Source organism: Artemia franciscana, chromosome 19 (assembly GCF_032884065.1).
Source record: "Artemia franciscana chromosome 19, ASM3288406v1, whole genome shotgun sequence".
In the NCBI taxonomy this organism is placed as follows: domain Eukaryota; kingdom Metazoa; phylum Arthropoda; class Branchiopoda; order Anostraca; family Artemiidae; genus Artemia; species Artemia franciscana.
Window position 1 is genome coordinate 19,827,649 of NC_088881.1, and position 16,764 is coordinate 19,844,412.

General features: G+C 36.9%; 1 protein-coding gene across 3 annotated transcripts in view; it reads left to right on the top strand.

Annotated features, from left to right (window-relative positions):
* LOC136039386 (uncharacterized) overlaps positions 1-16,764 on the top strand; it is a 103,332-nt gene that overhangs the window by 65,962 nt on the left and 20,606 nt on the right. For all 3 annotated transcript variants that reach the window (XR_010620432.1, XM_065723069.1, XM_065723068.1), the window contains exons 12-14: positions 3,029-3,236; positions 10,381-10,556; positions 12,640-12,748. Coding sequence is in view for 2 of the 3 variants with exons in the window: in XM_065723069.1 (XP_065579141.1) it covers positions 3,029-3,236; positions 10,381-10,556; positions 12,640-12,731 (476 nt within the window). In the remaining variant the exon portion in view is untranslated. The remainder of the gene's footprint in view (positions 1-3,028; positions 3,237-10,380; positions 10,557-12,639; positions 12,749-16,764) is intronic.

Here is a 16,764-nt window from a genome sequence, read left to right on the forward strand (position 1 = left end):
TGCTGTTTTAATAGCCTGGATGAACTTACTGTATTTTGATTTACCTTATTTCTTCGTCATGAACGGATTCGAAGTTCCGCTGGCACTAATAGTTAAAAAAATTTTAGACGGATTGGAGATACATATTTTTAATCTTCACATCCCTTCCCTCTAAACGAACAATATAAGACCTCCTTGCCTCCTCCTTCCTCCAAATCTCCGGTAGTTTCCGATTAATCCCATCTGTGGTCCCCAGGATGTTGCATGTATGGTATTTAGACAAAATGGAACAGTAGTTACTTTCAATTTACCTCTCTCCCTCTCCTCAAGTCAAAATTTAATGTTTACTTGCCCCCACTCTTTAACACCCTGTGAAAATTTCAACTCGATCCCCTGGCTGACAGACGCTTTAATTTTGTAGCTGGGCATGTTTGGTTTCTGTCGGTCATACAGCCACTCCCCAGGAATAGATCCCGGTCCAAGAGAGGCTTATAGTGCCACACTATATCAAAATATTTGAGAACAAATTTCTATAACCTCTCTTTCTTCTCCCAAGTCAATATTTGAGTCTCACTCCCGGCAGCACATAATGTTTTTTGGTTTACCTTGTCATCTCACTTTGAATAAATTATTGGCCATGTTGAGACTTGCAGTGTAAAAACATCCAGGTGGATTGAGTTTCCAAGCCCCCCACTCTGCCCTCTCACAGTAAAAGTCCACTTGGCTGCCGAAGTTCTCACGAAAATTTTCAACTTCATATCCTAAGGCATGCTTAGGACATTGCAGATACCCTATTTTAACAATCGTGTGCCAAATAGTGTCTTTTGTTCGCATCGCCGCTTAGACTCCAATAAATTCTAATCCACATAGGGTTCTAATTCTAAAATTTTAGGTGGATTCAGTACAGGAACTTGGCCTTTTTTTTGGGGGGGGGGATGGTAAAAAAAAGTTTTGGGGGAGCCCCAATACCAATAAAAACATATTTTGACAAAGAAGTGGCAATAAAATTTAGAAAGTTAAGGATTTTAGGGGAGTGGCTGAGGCCCCTCGTCATACTTTGAAAAGCGACACTTCGGGTAGTAAAAAGGCGAAAGTAGTAGGATGGCTGACCTCTAGTAACTTTTAACCCTTAAAATAGGCAGAACCCGCCTTTGGATCTAGAGTAAAATCTTAGGGGGGCTGGCATGGACCAAGGCCGCCAATGTCACTCAAACGTGAGGTATATGTAATAGATCTTTATGTAAGGTTGAGGCGTAAATATTGCTTTTGTCAGACCAGTTGGTTCGGTTTAGACGTTTACATCGCCCCTAAAATTATCCCCCGGAAAACACATCTTCTTACGGAAAATAGCCCCCCCCCCCGCTGTTTTTCCCTAATAATTCTGACCAGAGTTTTGAGATAGCCATGTATGAATATACAAAAATCAGATGTAGCCCATTCAATTGGAAATTCAAAGTCCTAGCTTTTTTTTTAAAGTCAAAAGTGATATGAGGGCATATACCCCTCCCCCCATCCACATCTTATTTTCCCCAAATAAATCAGGTGGAAATTTTTAGAATCATTTTGTTTAAAATTGTCTAAACATAATAAGACAAGACCTTCGGGGTTAAATCAACCCTTCAGAACCTGGGGCCAAGAGTTGTAAGTTTAGGCACGAAAACATATAAGTTTTTATGGAAGGCGTGGTCATATAAACTTTAGACTTGACTTATTTAATTGGGAATAGAAAGTTTTAGTTCCCATTTAAGAGTCAAAAGTGATAGAGGTTTTTTTTTTAATCCCATTTTTCACACCACCCGAGAGTTAAAGGTCAAGGCGCGGCTATTTTTATAGAGGTATCACGAGTAGACCTAATCTTCTGCTTGTACTTTACTGAAAACAAAATATATTTCAAATATTTTCCGTTTTTTTTTTACTTTGATAAATCAAAAATCATTAAAATTTTAAGGTATAAAATTTTGCGCGTTTAGTTTAAGGTAGAGAAATGGTAACACACATGCCTTCTTCCTAAACTTTCACAATTCCCTCATTGCTAAAGAAATTGGCCGTTAACATTATCGGTTACGATGGTGGAAACAACTATAATAAAAATATCTGAGATCTATTAATCTTGACTAATTTTACGATGTTAGGTAGTCTCTGATCATACCAAGTGATTTTAGCCGAAAAAAGGATATACCTATAGAGATTTAAGTACAGAGTTCAGGGGTAAGTTTCGCGAAATTCAGACAGTGGTAAGTGCCCTGTCAAACGTATATCGAAAGGTGAGGGAAAAATAGTCTGAAACTTCTTCCCCGTTTTCTATCTGAAATCTGAAGATCTTAAGAACTTTTTGTACTTGAATGGTATACACCCTACCTAATATTCTTCATCTAAATAGAACCGGTTGACGCATTATAGAACCGTTTATTTTTTGTTAGTTTCTTTCAGCTTAGCGTGAGACAAGACAGAATAATTGACAGAATAGGTGGGAGATATATAATTTGGGCTATATATTTGCACATTAAGGGTGGGGGGAGTTTGTGGACAGTTTGAAGCTAGAAAACAATTCTTACTGCATAATATGCAGAATAATTGTAACTAACACATTAGGCATGCAACCCGCTATTCTTTACCCCGCCCCGCTAATGTGCAAATATATAGCCCAAATTTGTTTCTAAAGTCTATTTTATCTTACTTTGGTATATTTCATTAGGATTGAGAGTTAGAGAAACATAGTAGAAGGACATTAGGTAGAGCGTATATCATACAAGTACCGACTTTTCTTATATTTTGAATCCTTTTCTTAAGACTTTTCTCCTTTCTACAAGTCTTATGGTGGAGCGAAAAATTTAAATTTTTATTTCTGGTTCTTTCCTGTTACTAAGGACCATTTTTTTTTTGATGTGACTAGTTTTTTCAGCTAGTCAGGATTTAAATTTTTCTCTTGTGCAGAATGTTTTCTCATTTGAAAAGGTGGTAGAAAATATGGATTTTTAAATTGTGTTTTGACAGTAATTTTAGTACTTGGATGTTTTTATGTGATGTAAATTATTTACCATAATTTTAGGCAGATCGGGGGAAGATTCGCGGACTTTAGCGGTTGTTTCGTCGTGCATCAAGGAAGCTAGTCATGTGCTAAATGCGATTCGTCGTTACTTTCAGTGCCAAGCTGTAGAAGTTGGCTGGAGCAGTCTGAAAAAAGACTGGAATTCAATAGAAACATTGGATGATGTATTTCAAGCCCACTCCCGATACATTGACGGCGTTTTTAACCGGTATAATTGTAGATTTATCATTATTAGACATATCACGTGACAGATACGATGCTAACCAACTATTTTATTTCTATTTGTGAAAATGCGAGAAAATAACAAATTATAAAGGAGCAAGTGGTAAAAGACGAGTAAATCACAAAAGGAAAAGAAGTAAAAAGTAAAGACTAAACACAGGTGAAATGTTTTGCAAAAATTTAGTAAATACTACCTACTAATAGTAGTAGTGATAGTAAATTTCTAGTGAAATTCTTACCATCAACGGTCATTGCAATCACAGTGCCACTAACATGCGTAATATCTTGACAATAAATCAACTAATGTCAATCCGAAAACCAACAGAAAATAAAGGATAAAAAAAATCGTTTAGTTGGAAAAAGCCTACTTAGCATTCTATTAAGATTTTTTCTTCGTGAAGGATAATCAGAGTTTGGAGTTTTACTCACAAATAAATACATTTTGGAATCACAATACTCTTATTCCCTCTAGAAAGGCTCTGTGGTCAGAGATAAAAGGGGGGATAAAAAAAACAATATAAGCAACAACAACAAAAAAAAAGAAAAAAAGAACAAAAGATCAATTGCCAAACAACATGTAAGATTAAAAAGAGACCATATCTGAGGCCCGGGAGTCAAAGCGCAGGGAAGACCACCATGTTTTATAAAGCAAACACTCAGGGGACATTAACTCAGTAGAAGAAGAAAAAAAAACTATTGTGTTTGATTCTTAACTAAATGGTCCTTAAGAATCCTTTTAAAAGACCCAAACGAGTGGCATAGCAATAAGAAGATTTAAATCTGGCTGTACAGTAGGGGTAGAAGGAATGCAGATATTGAGTAAAGAACGAAGGTTATATGGAGCCAAATCAGAAATAAACTGCGGAAGCTAATGAAAGACAAATCACAAAAAAGAATATAAATAGACTGTAGCTTTAGTAGCAGTTTTGGTGAGTAATGGTTGGTGTCCATGACCAGATGCTGTGCTGTTTCGCTTGACAGAAAGCGACCTCAATGTAGAAGGAAAATTAGTCATCCATATAACTGGTTAATAAGAAACATATGACTGGACAAGGCAGAAAAAAGAGCTTCAAAATAGATTCAGTAAAGGTGTGTCCGAGTTTTTGAATGATACCCACGCTTCATGAGACCTTAATCCTGATTATGACTATTCAGTGTCCAAATTAAAGGTTCCCATTAAGCAGGATACAAAGAAACCGGAAGACCCTCTGCATCTGCACAAGGAGCCTCTTGACACCTGAAGCTTTTTAAGCAGAGAGAAAGCTGCACCAATTCAAGAAAAATAAGACTTGACAACATTCAAGGCCAAGTCTTGTCAAACCATGAAATTGCTCTCTCTGATATCATATTCTGTCTTCTCAAGGGTCCCAAGAGTGCTGTTATCAGCATAAGTAACGATGAAATCTGCATTAGAAGTAGCATCGGAACATGAGGGAACATCCCGATAAAACAGCTTGCAGCATACGAGAGGCCTATTGTTCATGACTACCGAAATCAGATCATTAAAATACATCAGAAATAAAACGGGGCCAAGAACAAATCCCTTTTGGACGCTATATTCTACTTAAGAAGGGCTCTGGAAAAGCGGATCAATTGAAAATGAGTCTACCAGAAAGATGGGATTCTAACCAAGAGAAAGCGTTTGATCTCATACCAAAATGTGATAGTTTCCAAAGAAAAATCTGATGGGTCAGAGAATCAAAAGCTTTGCAACCATCCAAAAATAAATAAGACCAGAATCTACTGCCGAATAAATGAAATTCAAGAGAGTTGCGTAAGCATGCTTTATAGGGTAATTCGCTCGGAATCCGAACTGAAAACCATGCAAAAATCCTTTGGCATCCAGAAAACCAAGAAGCCTATAGCTAGATCAGAGGAATTTAGGATCACTCCGGGATCCACTTTTAAACAGCACTATAACCATAGTTTCCTTGAGAGATTCAAGGAAGATTTGGGAAGACAAATTAGAAAGCTTAATCAATGTTGACAGAATATTGTGCAGAATGGTACGGATAACCCTTGTAGGAATTCTGTCTGGCCCAGAAGACGATATCCTTGAGCATTCACGATACGAGCTACCTCAAACTCAGAAACAGGGCTCAAGACCACTGCTTTTAAACATGAGAGTCCCAGATAGGCTCTGAAATTGGAAAGAAAAGCTGTAGAGCTGCTTGCAGGGGGAGCAGTCGTCTTTCCTATTTTCAAACAGTTCGTGGTAACGAACTGTAGTAAGGAGCGACCCGGCTCAATAGAAACCAAAACTCTAAAAAATGAAATTTTGATACCAATAGCTACATCAAAAGAATCGCATTTTAATGCTGATTTTAAATATATAAGTTTCATCAAGTTTAGTCTTACGCACCAAAAGTTACGAGCCTGAGAAAATTTGTGTGATTTTAGAAAATAGGGGAAAACACCCCCTAAAAGTCATAGAATCTTAACGAAAATTACACCATCAGATTCAGCGTATCAGAGAACCCTACTGTAGAAGTTTCAAGCTCCTATCTACAAAAATGTGGAATTTTGTATTTTTTGCCAGAACGCAGATCACGGGTGCGTGTTTTTTTTTTTTTTTTTTTTTTTTTTTTTTTTTTTTTTTTTTTTTTTTTTTTTTTTTTTTTTTCCAGGGGTGATCGTATCGACCCAGTTGTCCTAGAATGTGGCGAGAGGGCTCATTCTAACGGAAATGAAAAGTTCTAGTGCCCTTTTTATTTGACCAAAAAAATTGGAGGGCACATAGGCCCCCTCCCACGCTAATTATTTTCCCAAAGTCAACGGATCAAAATTCTGAGATAGCCATTTATTCAGCGTTGTCAAAAAACCTTATAACTATGTCTTTGGGGACGACTTACTCCTCCACAGTCCCCGTGGGAGGGGCTACAAGTTACAAACTTTGACCAGTGCTTACATATAGTAATGGTTATTGGGAAGTGTACAGGTGTTTTCAGGAGGATTTTTTTGGCTGGGGGGAGGGGTTGAAAAGAGGGGGATATACTGGGGGAACTTTCCATCGAGGAATTTGTCATGGGGGAAGAAAATTTCCATGAAGGGAGCGCAGGATTTACTAGCATTATTTAAAAAAAAAACAATGAAAAAATAAATATGAAAAAGTTTTTTTTCAGCTGGAAGTAAGGAGCAGCATTAAAACTTAAAACGAACAGAAATTATTACCCTTATGAGGGGCTCACCTCCTAATACCTCGCTCTTTACGCTAAAGTATTTTTAATAATGTCAACTATTTATTCTACGGCTTTTGTGATTCAGGGGTCATTCTTAATGAATTGGGCCAAAATTTAAGATTTAGCGTAAAGAGAGAGGTACTGACGAGGGGGCGAACCCTCTCATATGTGTAATAAAAACATGAGAGTAAAAAAATCTTTACGTAAGCTAGTTTGTAAGTTACGTATATCTTTTACTAATAAAAAGATTCGTAAAAAATTAAAAGTTCTAGTTGCCTTTTTTATTAACCAAAAAATTGGAGGGCAACTAGGCTTCCTCCCCCGCTCTTTTTTCTCAAAATCATTCGATCAAAATTATGAGAAAGCCATTTAGCCCCAAAAGAAAAAAATATGCAAATTTCGTTTTAATTATTTCTCTGCAGAGAGCCAAAATCAAAACATGCATTGATTCAAAAACATTCAGAAATTAAATAAAAAAAAACAAGTTTTTTCAACTGAAAGTAAGGAGCGACATTGAAACTTAAAACGAACAGAAATTATTTCGTATATGAAAGGGGCTGCTTCCTCATCAACGCCCCGTTCTTTACGCTAAAGTTTTTTTACTGTTTTAAAAAGAAGAGTTGAGAGAAAGAGTCAAACTTTAGCGTAAAGAGCGGGGCGTTGATGAGGAAGCAGCCCCTTTCATATACGAAGTAATTTCTGTTCGTTTTAAGTTTTAATGTCGCTCCTTATTTTCAGTTGAAAAAACTTGTTTTTTTTTATTTAATAGCTGAATAAGACATAAGCTCTATTTGAATATTTTCTTCTCTTCGGACAGGTTTACCATCGACTATCACTGTTGTTGGATTTGAAGGTGGACGGAGAGTAGGTATAAGAATAGAATAAATAATATATCGTCTCTTCCTAACATCGTTTCCACTTTTTGAATGTTTTCTTTGATAATACTGAAGACTTGGCGTTCCGACACAGAGAATTACATATACTCCTATAGGCCTTGAGCCGCTGATGATGAGATGCAGATGACGTGGCCTTTTAAAAATTCCACAAATAATTTTTCTTTTCCAGCTTTTATGTAGACCTGAAGTCATCCACGGATTCAGCGTAGAAGGCTCTGGATTCTGATGACAAACTTCTAGGATACCCTCTTTCACCGAATTGTAAAATAAATCAAAAGAGTGCTTACAATCCGATTCATAAACCAAACTATCCCATGACTGATCAGTCAGACAAGAATTAAGTAGACTGAGATAACTATTGCCAAAACAGACAAATGGGATATTAGATGGCGTTCCTTTACGCTGCGCTTGATCAGCAGAATTACATCGCGAAATAGCGGGGAAATGGTCAGAAATATCCTAGTCAGCACTAAGACATCTGGTGACGAAAAAATATTATCAATAAATAACGCATGCGTCTCAGTAACTCGGTTCGAATACAATCTGTTGGTAGAGTTCCCGCCGAAAGAATCATCGACCAAAAAATTCTGTAGCCGAAGCGAAATGTTGACCCAGCATTCTCCCATAAAGATTAGTTAGCATGGATTGGATAAAGATTAGTTTACAGGATTAGGACCTGTAAACATAACCGACAGTTAAATCCTTACAACCTGACGTAATCCCAATAAAAAGGGATTCAAAAATTCCTTCCTCATTTCTCCTGAAATCACTTCGAAAATTGTAGATAAAATAATCGGCCATATAAACGGCAATGCCACTTCTCGCCATGTGTTTAAGGTTAATCCTTACCATTCTTAATGGGGGAATATCTAAAAGCATATTCTTATTTGAATCCAGGAAAGTTTTGCAAAATCCAATAATATCCAGAGTTCCACCACTGATAATGATCAAAGACGAGCAAAGTCTGTGAATTTTGAGGTGATGCGCAGAAAAAATACCATCTCGTTTCGAAGACACAGAAACATTTAATTGGCAAACATACTTTCAATAACTGAATTAGGATCATATTTTTTTTTATTTCTACTTCCAAATGAATTGTTAATTGTACTTTCAATATCTAAAGATTATGTTGCAACTCAACAAAACGTTCCGCTAAAGTTGACATCACCCTGGTAACCGAAAGAAGTAATCATTCATCTTACGGTGGATGGTAGATTCGCTTTGCGACCAAACTCATCAGACCAAAGGTTGTCGTTTATGTTGCCATCACAGCAGAGCTATGATGCAGCATCTATGCAGGAGTACCTGGAATCATTTTGTGCACACATGAAACTGAAAAAAAGGCCAAAAGAACTGAATGTGGAATAAGGAACAACGGAGAGAAAAAACAAAAGATAAGAAAAATTAATAATATAGGAACGATAAGGGTGAGTAAGAAGAAGTAAGGAAAATAATGAAAAAATAAGGAAAAGGAATCAGTGATAAAACCATTTAATAAATCCACACGCAAGTGCAGGAGCACAATCTTATTATAATAAATATGGCAATGAATTTGTAAACATACCAAAAGGATACGAAAAAACAAAGGAATGAACCAGACAAAATAACATGGTGAAATTAAGCAACGAAAATCAGTTTTCATTCGCACGTGAAGGGATGACCGTGTTAGACAATCTAACCGAGATCTTAAACGGATCAAAACAGGTATCCTCTACGTGCTTCCAGTTCTTCGCTTTTTAATTTTTCTTAGCATCAAGCCAAATGTTGATCCCTTTTGTCACAACTCCGGTTTCAGCCACTTTCACTAATGGAGTAGCAGAAGTACGTAGGCTGTATCCGTACGCTAAAAGTTCTCTACCGTGTCGTGCTAAGTCTTGAGGTAAATCGCAACTGGTACTTTTACGAACCCATCAAAATTTGTTATTTTTTCACGAGTGGGATGAAATTGGGATGGTGGGCAAACTTGGTAAGTCCTTCCCCTTGATACGCCCTTGACCTTGAAGCTCTAGAAACTGTAACTTTCCTGATTGCTGTAACAAAGACAAGTGCTGCCATAAGTTTAAGCTATGTTTTAATATGGATATTATAAAGTATCCATAATATATCCATAGTATGGATATTATTAATAGAGCTTTCCATAGTTCTGCATTATTTTATCCTTATCAGTAGTGCTTTTCAGCGTGACTGTTGGTTATTATTCAAGTGATAGCAGTTCACAAATAGAATGTTGTCAGCATATTCTAACCCGATATCAGTCAAAGGCTCGTGAACAGTAGTTTCTGCACTTTGTCCGGACACAGCCGAAATCCCGTGAAATACAACGTTCTGACATTTAGATCCAATCTCCGAATGCAGAAGCTTGTATATACTATTTAAATATATTATTTATATATTATTCTAATATATTATTTAACTCATTTCGAAACGCAATTTTCTTGCAGAAGTTGGGAATTTTCCTGGCAGATAGCGCCAATTCCTTTTTCCAGACTAGCCCCCATCTGCAGAAGCTCTGGATGCTTGGGATAAAAAAAAATCCTTTGTAATAGACGTCATCTTCCAATTCTTTGTTACTAACTGCAAATGTATTAAATCTTCTAAAAACCTATTTAGTTGAGGGGCATTGAGCATAGATTAACGAGATTTGGAAAAGATTTTTCAATTGATAGCTAGTGAAGTTTCTTGGTAATTTATTAAGGTGATCATCAAGTTTATCAAACCCTGCAGCACAATTTTTCAAGGGACTCCCTCTGCATTCGAAACTAATGCAGATAATAATACGCACAGTAACAAAAGCCAAAAGCGGTGTCCCTTTTTTCATTATTTTAAACCTTCTTTTCTGTTAATCTCCCTCGTCATATTTTGTTGCCCTCCGTGGATTTCCTTGATATCAGTATCTCTCATGACCTTTGTTTTTCTATAAACTGCACGAAGTAGGTCATGTTACATAAATCACTAATTAAAGGCTAAATTGTTTATTTGATGAGAAGTGAAAACTCTAAGGAACATATAGACATTTCCTTGAAATATTGAAAGAAAACATTATATACATTTTCAGGTGTCTCTTGATGGACTCGGCCTCATCGATTAAGAAGATTGTTGATCAAGTGGCTAGTGCTTGTATGGACGTTCTTCATGACGGTGTTGCATTTGTAGAGGAAGGAAAGAAAAATGAAGCGAGTTTTATGAGCTCCTTTAGGAAATTTCGTGATGCCACTAAACTCCTTTGCATAGGTTGGTTTTAGATTTTAATTCTTTATTCATTATCATTTTATAGCACGATTAGCAGTCTCTTCAATTGCTTCATATTATGCCTCTAGTTATGGGTTTGAGATTATTTCTTGTTCCTATGGTTAGTTCAGAGAAATAGCAAGAATTCCGCTGATGTATATTGCCTCAGAAGGTAAAGAACGACCAACAATCTTATACTTATTTTCAGTGAAGATTATAGAAACCCTCAAAAAGACTTACTAACAAAAAAGACAAACAAACTTAATTGGTTACACAAACGAAGAAATAGGAGAGGAAAGGGATGATGTATTGAGGTGGGCAACAAACAAGAAAAATAAGAATTAAAGACTACGAAACGTCAAGTACTAACTATCAACACAAAGAAAAGAATAAATTCATTCACATGTGGAAATCATATGTAGGTAATGCAAAATAGTAATAACCTTCATTAATGGCACACAATGTATTGCTTACGCAAACGATGAACTTGTGGAAAGTTGATCTCTAGTAAGACTAATAACTCCCTGTTTGATCTCATATCCTAAATGTATATTTTAGTTTAGAACAAACTTTCGAAAACCCTGGCCTACAACTCCGGGATTCGGTGCGGAACGTCTTCGAGCGAATAAGGATGCTACCAGCCTCAGGACTACGAGAGTTATATACACTTTTGTTTATTTTTAGGCTACATCAGGGTACAAATCTTTCCTGTTTCGACAGTTTGGTTAATTTGAGATCCATGATCCACAATTATGATACTCGATCTTCTGGGGAAATTAATATTCCATTGACTGTTTCGACCCGGTCGAAGTTTTCTGTGCTTCATAGGGGGATTAGACGTTGAAATAATCTTGATCAGAGTTGAAAAAACTATAGTGATATTTCTTTTTTCAAGAGTGAAATAAAAGAAATCCTTTTTACTAAGCATGACTTTTAGTCCTTTCGTTTATTATTTTTTTCGGGTGGGGGAGGGGTGTAAATAAATAATTCAGTATTGTGTTCTGGCCTCCAGGGGTATGCTTTTATGAGTATTGTTGAGTTTGTTTGTTGAAGGGCTTGTGGTGCCGATTAGGTCGTACTATTGGTTTTATAAATAATTTTTTTTCTTTGTCCTGTGTTATTTTCTAATTTGTTTTTGCCACCCCCTCGGAGAAGTTTTTACTTCTCGGGGTGGCTGTCATTACTGTTTTTGTTTTGATTTCATAATAAATGTTTTCTCTCTCAAAAGTAAACCATATTTAGTATGCATAAAAACAATAGTGTAGCGTTCTCTTACACCTGCAGCTAGTGCTATCTTAAGTTTAGGATAAACATTTTTTTCAATTAACTTTAGAAGACAAAATTGTATAGTAAATGAGCTATTTTGCATGGTCCTGATTTGTTTGATATTGGGCAAGACTAGGGCTGAGCTCTAAATAAGCCAAATACAGGGAGGATTGGGTTAGATTAAAGCAATCTAGTAATCTTCAGCAGAAACACATTTGTTCCATAACTAAGCGTCACTAGGCTAAATACAACCAATCTTGGACTATTGTCTACTACTGTTGGTATAAATAGAGGAAAACCACTACTCTTGGATACTTATGGAATGCCTATTCGTAGAATTTACTAGTTCCAAGTTAAAATAAGTCTAGGTTTTATTATTGACTAACAACTGTAGCCTAAACCTTCAGGAAAATTGTTAATACTATGCTGGAGTATAACTGAAAGCAGTCTCAGACTACCTTGCTAGGCACTCGGTTCGAAGCAAGGGTTACGTAGCGCCAGTTTAACCGAGTGGAAATTATATCCCGTGGCGCCACCTCCTTAAATTCTGACATGGTAACCCCTTGGTATCCTTCCTTCTGAAGAATACAACAACTAGAACTTAATTGCAACGTTATTTCAATTGCAACTTAATAGTATTTCCCGATCTGGCCGTAAGATAGGGTATAAGACACAAAGTAAATACAAAAGGATTCACATATTTCTTCAGCTCTTAGCCTACCTGAAAACTAAGAATCTTGTTTTGTGTCTTGTATAGGAACATCTTTGTTGTGAATGTACATTGAATGCAGACTTTAGTATAATTTACTTTTTGTTTCAGTTGCAAGCTATGCCGCTGAGAAGCAAGCTTCTTCCTACCTTGCCATGTTTGACCTTGAAGTCGATTTCAACAATTTTTTCAAAGCCCTTTAAGCTGGACCTTTTAAGTAGTGAGTTTCTTAAAGTTTACTTACTCCTCGGTTTTTTGCTTCCTATGAAGCGTAATAAATATTTTTGAATTATGGTATTATTTGCAGAAGGCCTTCACGGGGAATGTTAAAGCAGTATCAGATATGGTGGAAAATAGGTTCAAAGGGTGGGGTCAGCATTGCTGTAGAATGGCTAGAATTTATATATGTATTATATATATATATATATATATATATATATATATATATATATATATATATATATATATATATATATATATATATATATATATATATATATATATATATATATATATATATATATATATATATCAACTCTTGTTGATAGAAGTGCATCGGCAAGTGCTGTAAACTATGTTGTGACTAAGATGGGACCAGGATTGCACAAAGCCTCCATTCATACTGGCGGTCGCAGGGACTTCGTGCTGTTCGGTTCTAAGCCGGCTTAAGCGCTTCGGTGTAGACTTGAGAAGATATGTGATCCCCGTCCTGTGCTTATGTTCGGGATCATTGCTTTTCTTGAAACCAAAATAATTTCGATGATATGAAGAACAGGGAAATTGGAACTTGGGGTGTCACGACGTTAAAAAAAGGACTATCGTATTGACATTTTGACTAGCAAATTCAAACGATTTGAACTGGACTTATTACGACTTTCAGAAACTCATAACCCCGAGGTAGGAAGCATGAAATAAGGTGATATAGAATTCGTTTACTCAGGCAGGGAGGATAGGGTACATAGGCAGTCAGTAGGGCTCATGATGAATAAGTAAGAGTTTTACTTATTAATTATAAGTATTATAAGTAATAGTTTTACTGAATAAGTTTTAGAGGTTTTGCGAGTTCAGGGTGCTAGAATAGTTTTGAAAAATTAATGTTAAGAAGACTAAGTCACTAAGGCTAGCAATAAGTGAAGATGAAAAGTTGACGTTGGGTAAGGAAAGATTGATCATGTGGGCCGCATCACTTACCTTGGTAGTATTATTAGTAAAGATGGTGGGAGCAGTGAAGACACTAAAAGTAGAATAACCAAGGCTCAGGGTGTTTTTTTCACAATTAAAAAAGTTTAGAAGAAATGGAAGATAAGTCGGCAAACCAAGATTAGAATATTGGAAGGTACAGGTGATGACCATGATCTAGATTTTACTAGATGTTTTCCAGAGAAATTGCCTACGGATTACTTTGGTTACCCAGCTGACTGATCGTATTTTAAACAGCAGGCTGTACGAAAAGTGTGGTTCAATCCCGCTTTCTAGGGCTGTAATGAAAGAAAGGTTGCGATGGTTAGGGCACGTACTGCGGATGAAGGATGAAAGATTGCCCTTTTCGGCCAACCGTCTAGAGCTAAACGGAAAGCAGGTCGTCCTCGTCTGGGGTGGGAGGATGTTATAAAGAAAGATTTAAAGGAAATGGGACTTCTTAGGAGGTTGTAAAGAAGGAGGCTTTGAATAGATTGGTTGAATAGATATATATATATATATATATATATATATATATATATATATATATATATATATATATATATATATATATATATATATATATATATATATATATGCTTTTAAACATAGATCGTACATAAATTATGTTATTAGTTTTGGAATCTAAAGGAGTAAGTACCACGGAGAAGAGAGGGCGTGAAGTTAAGAAAAGACCTGAAGAGAAACAAAGACAAACACGGTGAAATAATGACGAACTTTTTCACGTGGGTAATTACTACTACTCGAGAAGGTCAGAGGGTTGACGACTTCGTGAAAAAAGAAAGAATAAACATGAAATGAATAAAAAAACCAAATGTCTTGTTTTAATCGAAAATTTAGTGGGTAAATTACCCACATTTTAATTAAATATAAAATATTGATAAGTTTTAACAAAAAAATATGTTACTTTCTCTTCATTACTACTAAAAAGCTCATCGTTGCAAGTGCTTTATCATTTCCTTATTTCGATTAAAGTATCCCGTGCCAACGGTAACCGAAATCCTAAAACAGGGAATTTTGATTAAGATCCAACCGAATTTCCGTAGACATTCCAAACGCTTAAATTTATTAAGTTTAAAAATACCCTTAAAAAACGGTATTTGAGGTAACACCCGTCAAAAAAGGAGGAGTCATTTTGAAGAAAATTACACCATTAAAATAAGCTTGTCTAACAATTTAAGAGCGGAAATTGTAAGCCCCTATTAAGGAAAAATACTAAATTTTGTATTTTTCCCGATAAGGATGGTCCAAGATGTGTGTTTACTTATTCGTTTTTTTTATGTTTTTTTAACGTTTTTCCAGGGGGTAGATTGTATCAAATCAGTGATATTGGAAGGGGGTCCATTTGAACATAAAAGTAATTACACCATTGGTGATCGATTCGGGATCCCTTGTCTGAGAGGACGCGGGTTCGAATCCCAGTGTACCCAATTCTTCAGTTTGGGACGGGGGTCAATGGCGTGACTCTGTAAGCTTAGCCAGAGTCGACCCAGCTCTAAATGGGTACCTGAAGAAATATGGGGAAGGTAAACAGGAAGGGGGTGCGAAAGCACAGAATGGCTGGCCCCCAACCCCCCAGTGCACTTCCTGGCTGAAGGGCCAAGAAACGGAGATCAGCACCGCCGGTACGGACTGTAAAGTCTAATGTCGTATCCTTTACCCTTCTTTTTTTTTAAAAACAGGCAAAAGTAAGGTCATAAAATAATAAGTTAAGCTTCCAACGAATTGAAATCACCGCGAACCAATAAGTGAAAACCACGACCAACAGAAATTTATTGGTCATAAAATCAAGTGCGACAACAATAAGAAATCGAAGTACTAATCAAGTTTACAGAAAAAATTCTTCTCAGAATAAATGTATTTATGACTTTCCATTCAGTTTTAAGATTTCAAATGATAATTGTTTGTCACTATTTTGCTTAATCTGTTCGTTTAAATTCACAAACAAATTTCTGTTTCGTATAAATTAAAACAACTTGATAGATCTTTAAACGAACAAAACTCACAGTGAATGAATAAATTACCTTAAATTACCATAAATCGCATTTGCCAGCAAGATAAGGTGGTAGATCCTCCTGTAGGTTCTCGCTGGTGGTGAGTGATGTAATTATGTTGGCTTAGCTTCCCGGCCCAGCCTCCACTCAGCCCTCTCCCAGTCCCTGTCGACTCCAGCCTTGAAGGAGTTGGGAGTCTCAGCTTGGATGGTTGACTCGGATAGGCTATTCCAGAGGGGGACCACCCGAATGGAAAAGAAGCCACGTCGTTCCCTTCTCCGACATCCAGGCAGGTGAAGCTTCAGACTGTGACCTCTTGAATTGTTTGCCAGGGAGGGGGTGAAGATCTGGTTCAGGTGACCGGATTTGAAAATTTTGTGTGCCATGATCACATCTCCTCTATATCTTCGATACGTGAGGGTTGGAAGTCTCAGAGACCTTAGGCAATCCTGGTAAGGGGCATTATTTAAGCCATGGACCAGTTTGATTGCTCTCCTTTGGACACTTTCAAGGGCTCTTGTGTCCATGTTATTTTGGGGGAAGGCCAAAGTCAAGCAAAACTCAAGGTGGGGACGGACAAGGGATTTATAAAGTTATGTAACCACACGTGACTTTCTGGCTACAAAAGAGCGCTTAATGAGTCCGAGAGCTCGATTAGCTTTTGCAACCTGAGCCTGAGTGTGGCTGTGGAATTTTAAATTCTTGTCCACAATGACGCCTAAGTCTCTCTCCTCGGCAACTGCTTCCAACTGATCACACCCTATACGGTAGGGATGGTGGGGGTTGTTTTGCCCTAAGTGCAGTACCTTGCATTTAGTTGCATTGAATTGTAGGGCCCAAGTTGATGACCAGGAGGATAGCCTGTCGAGGTCTAGCTGAATGCAGGCTCTTTCTTCTTCAGTTTTAGCAGGCTCGATGAGCTTACAGTCGTCAGCATATAATGTTAAAAGGTTGCATAGATAGGTTGTACAGTCGTTAATATATATGCTGAACAACGTTGGCCCAAGGATGGTTCCCTGTGGGACGCCGCTTATGACTGGGG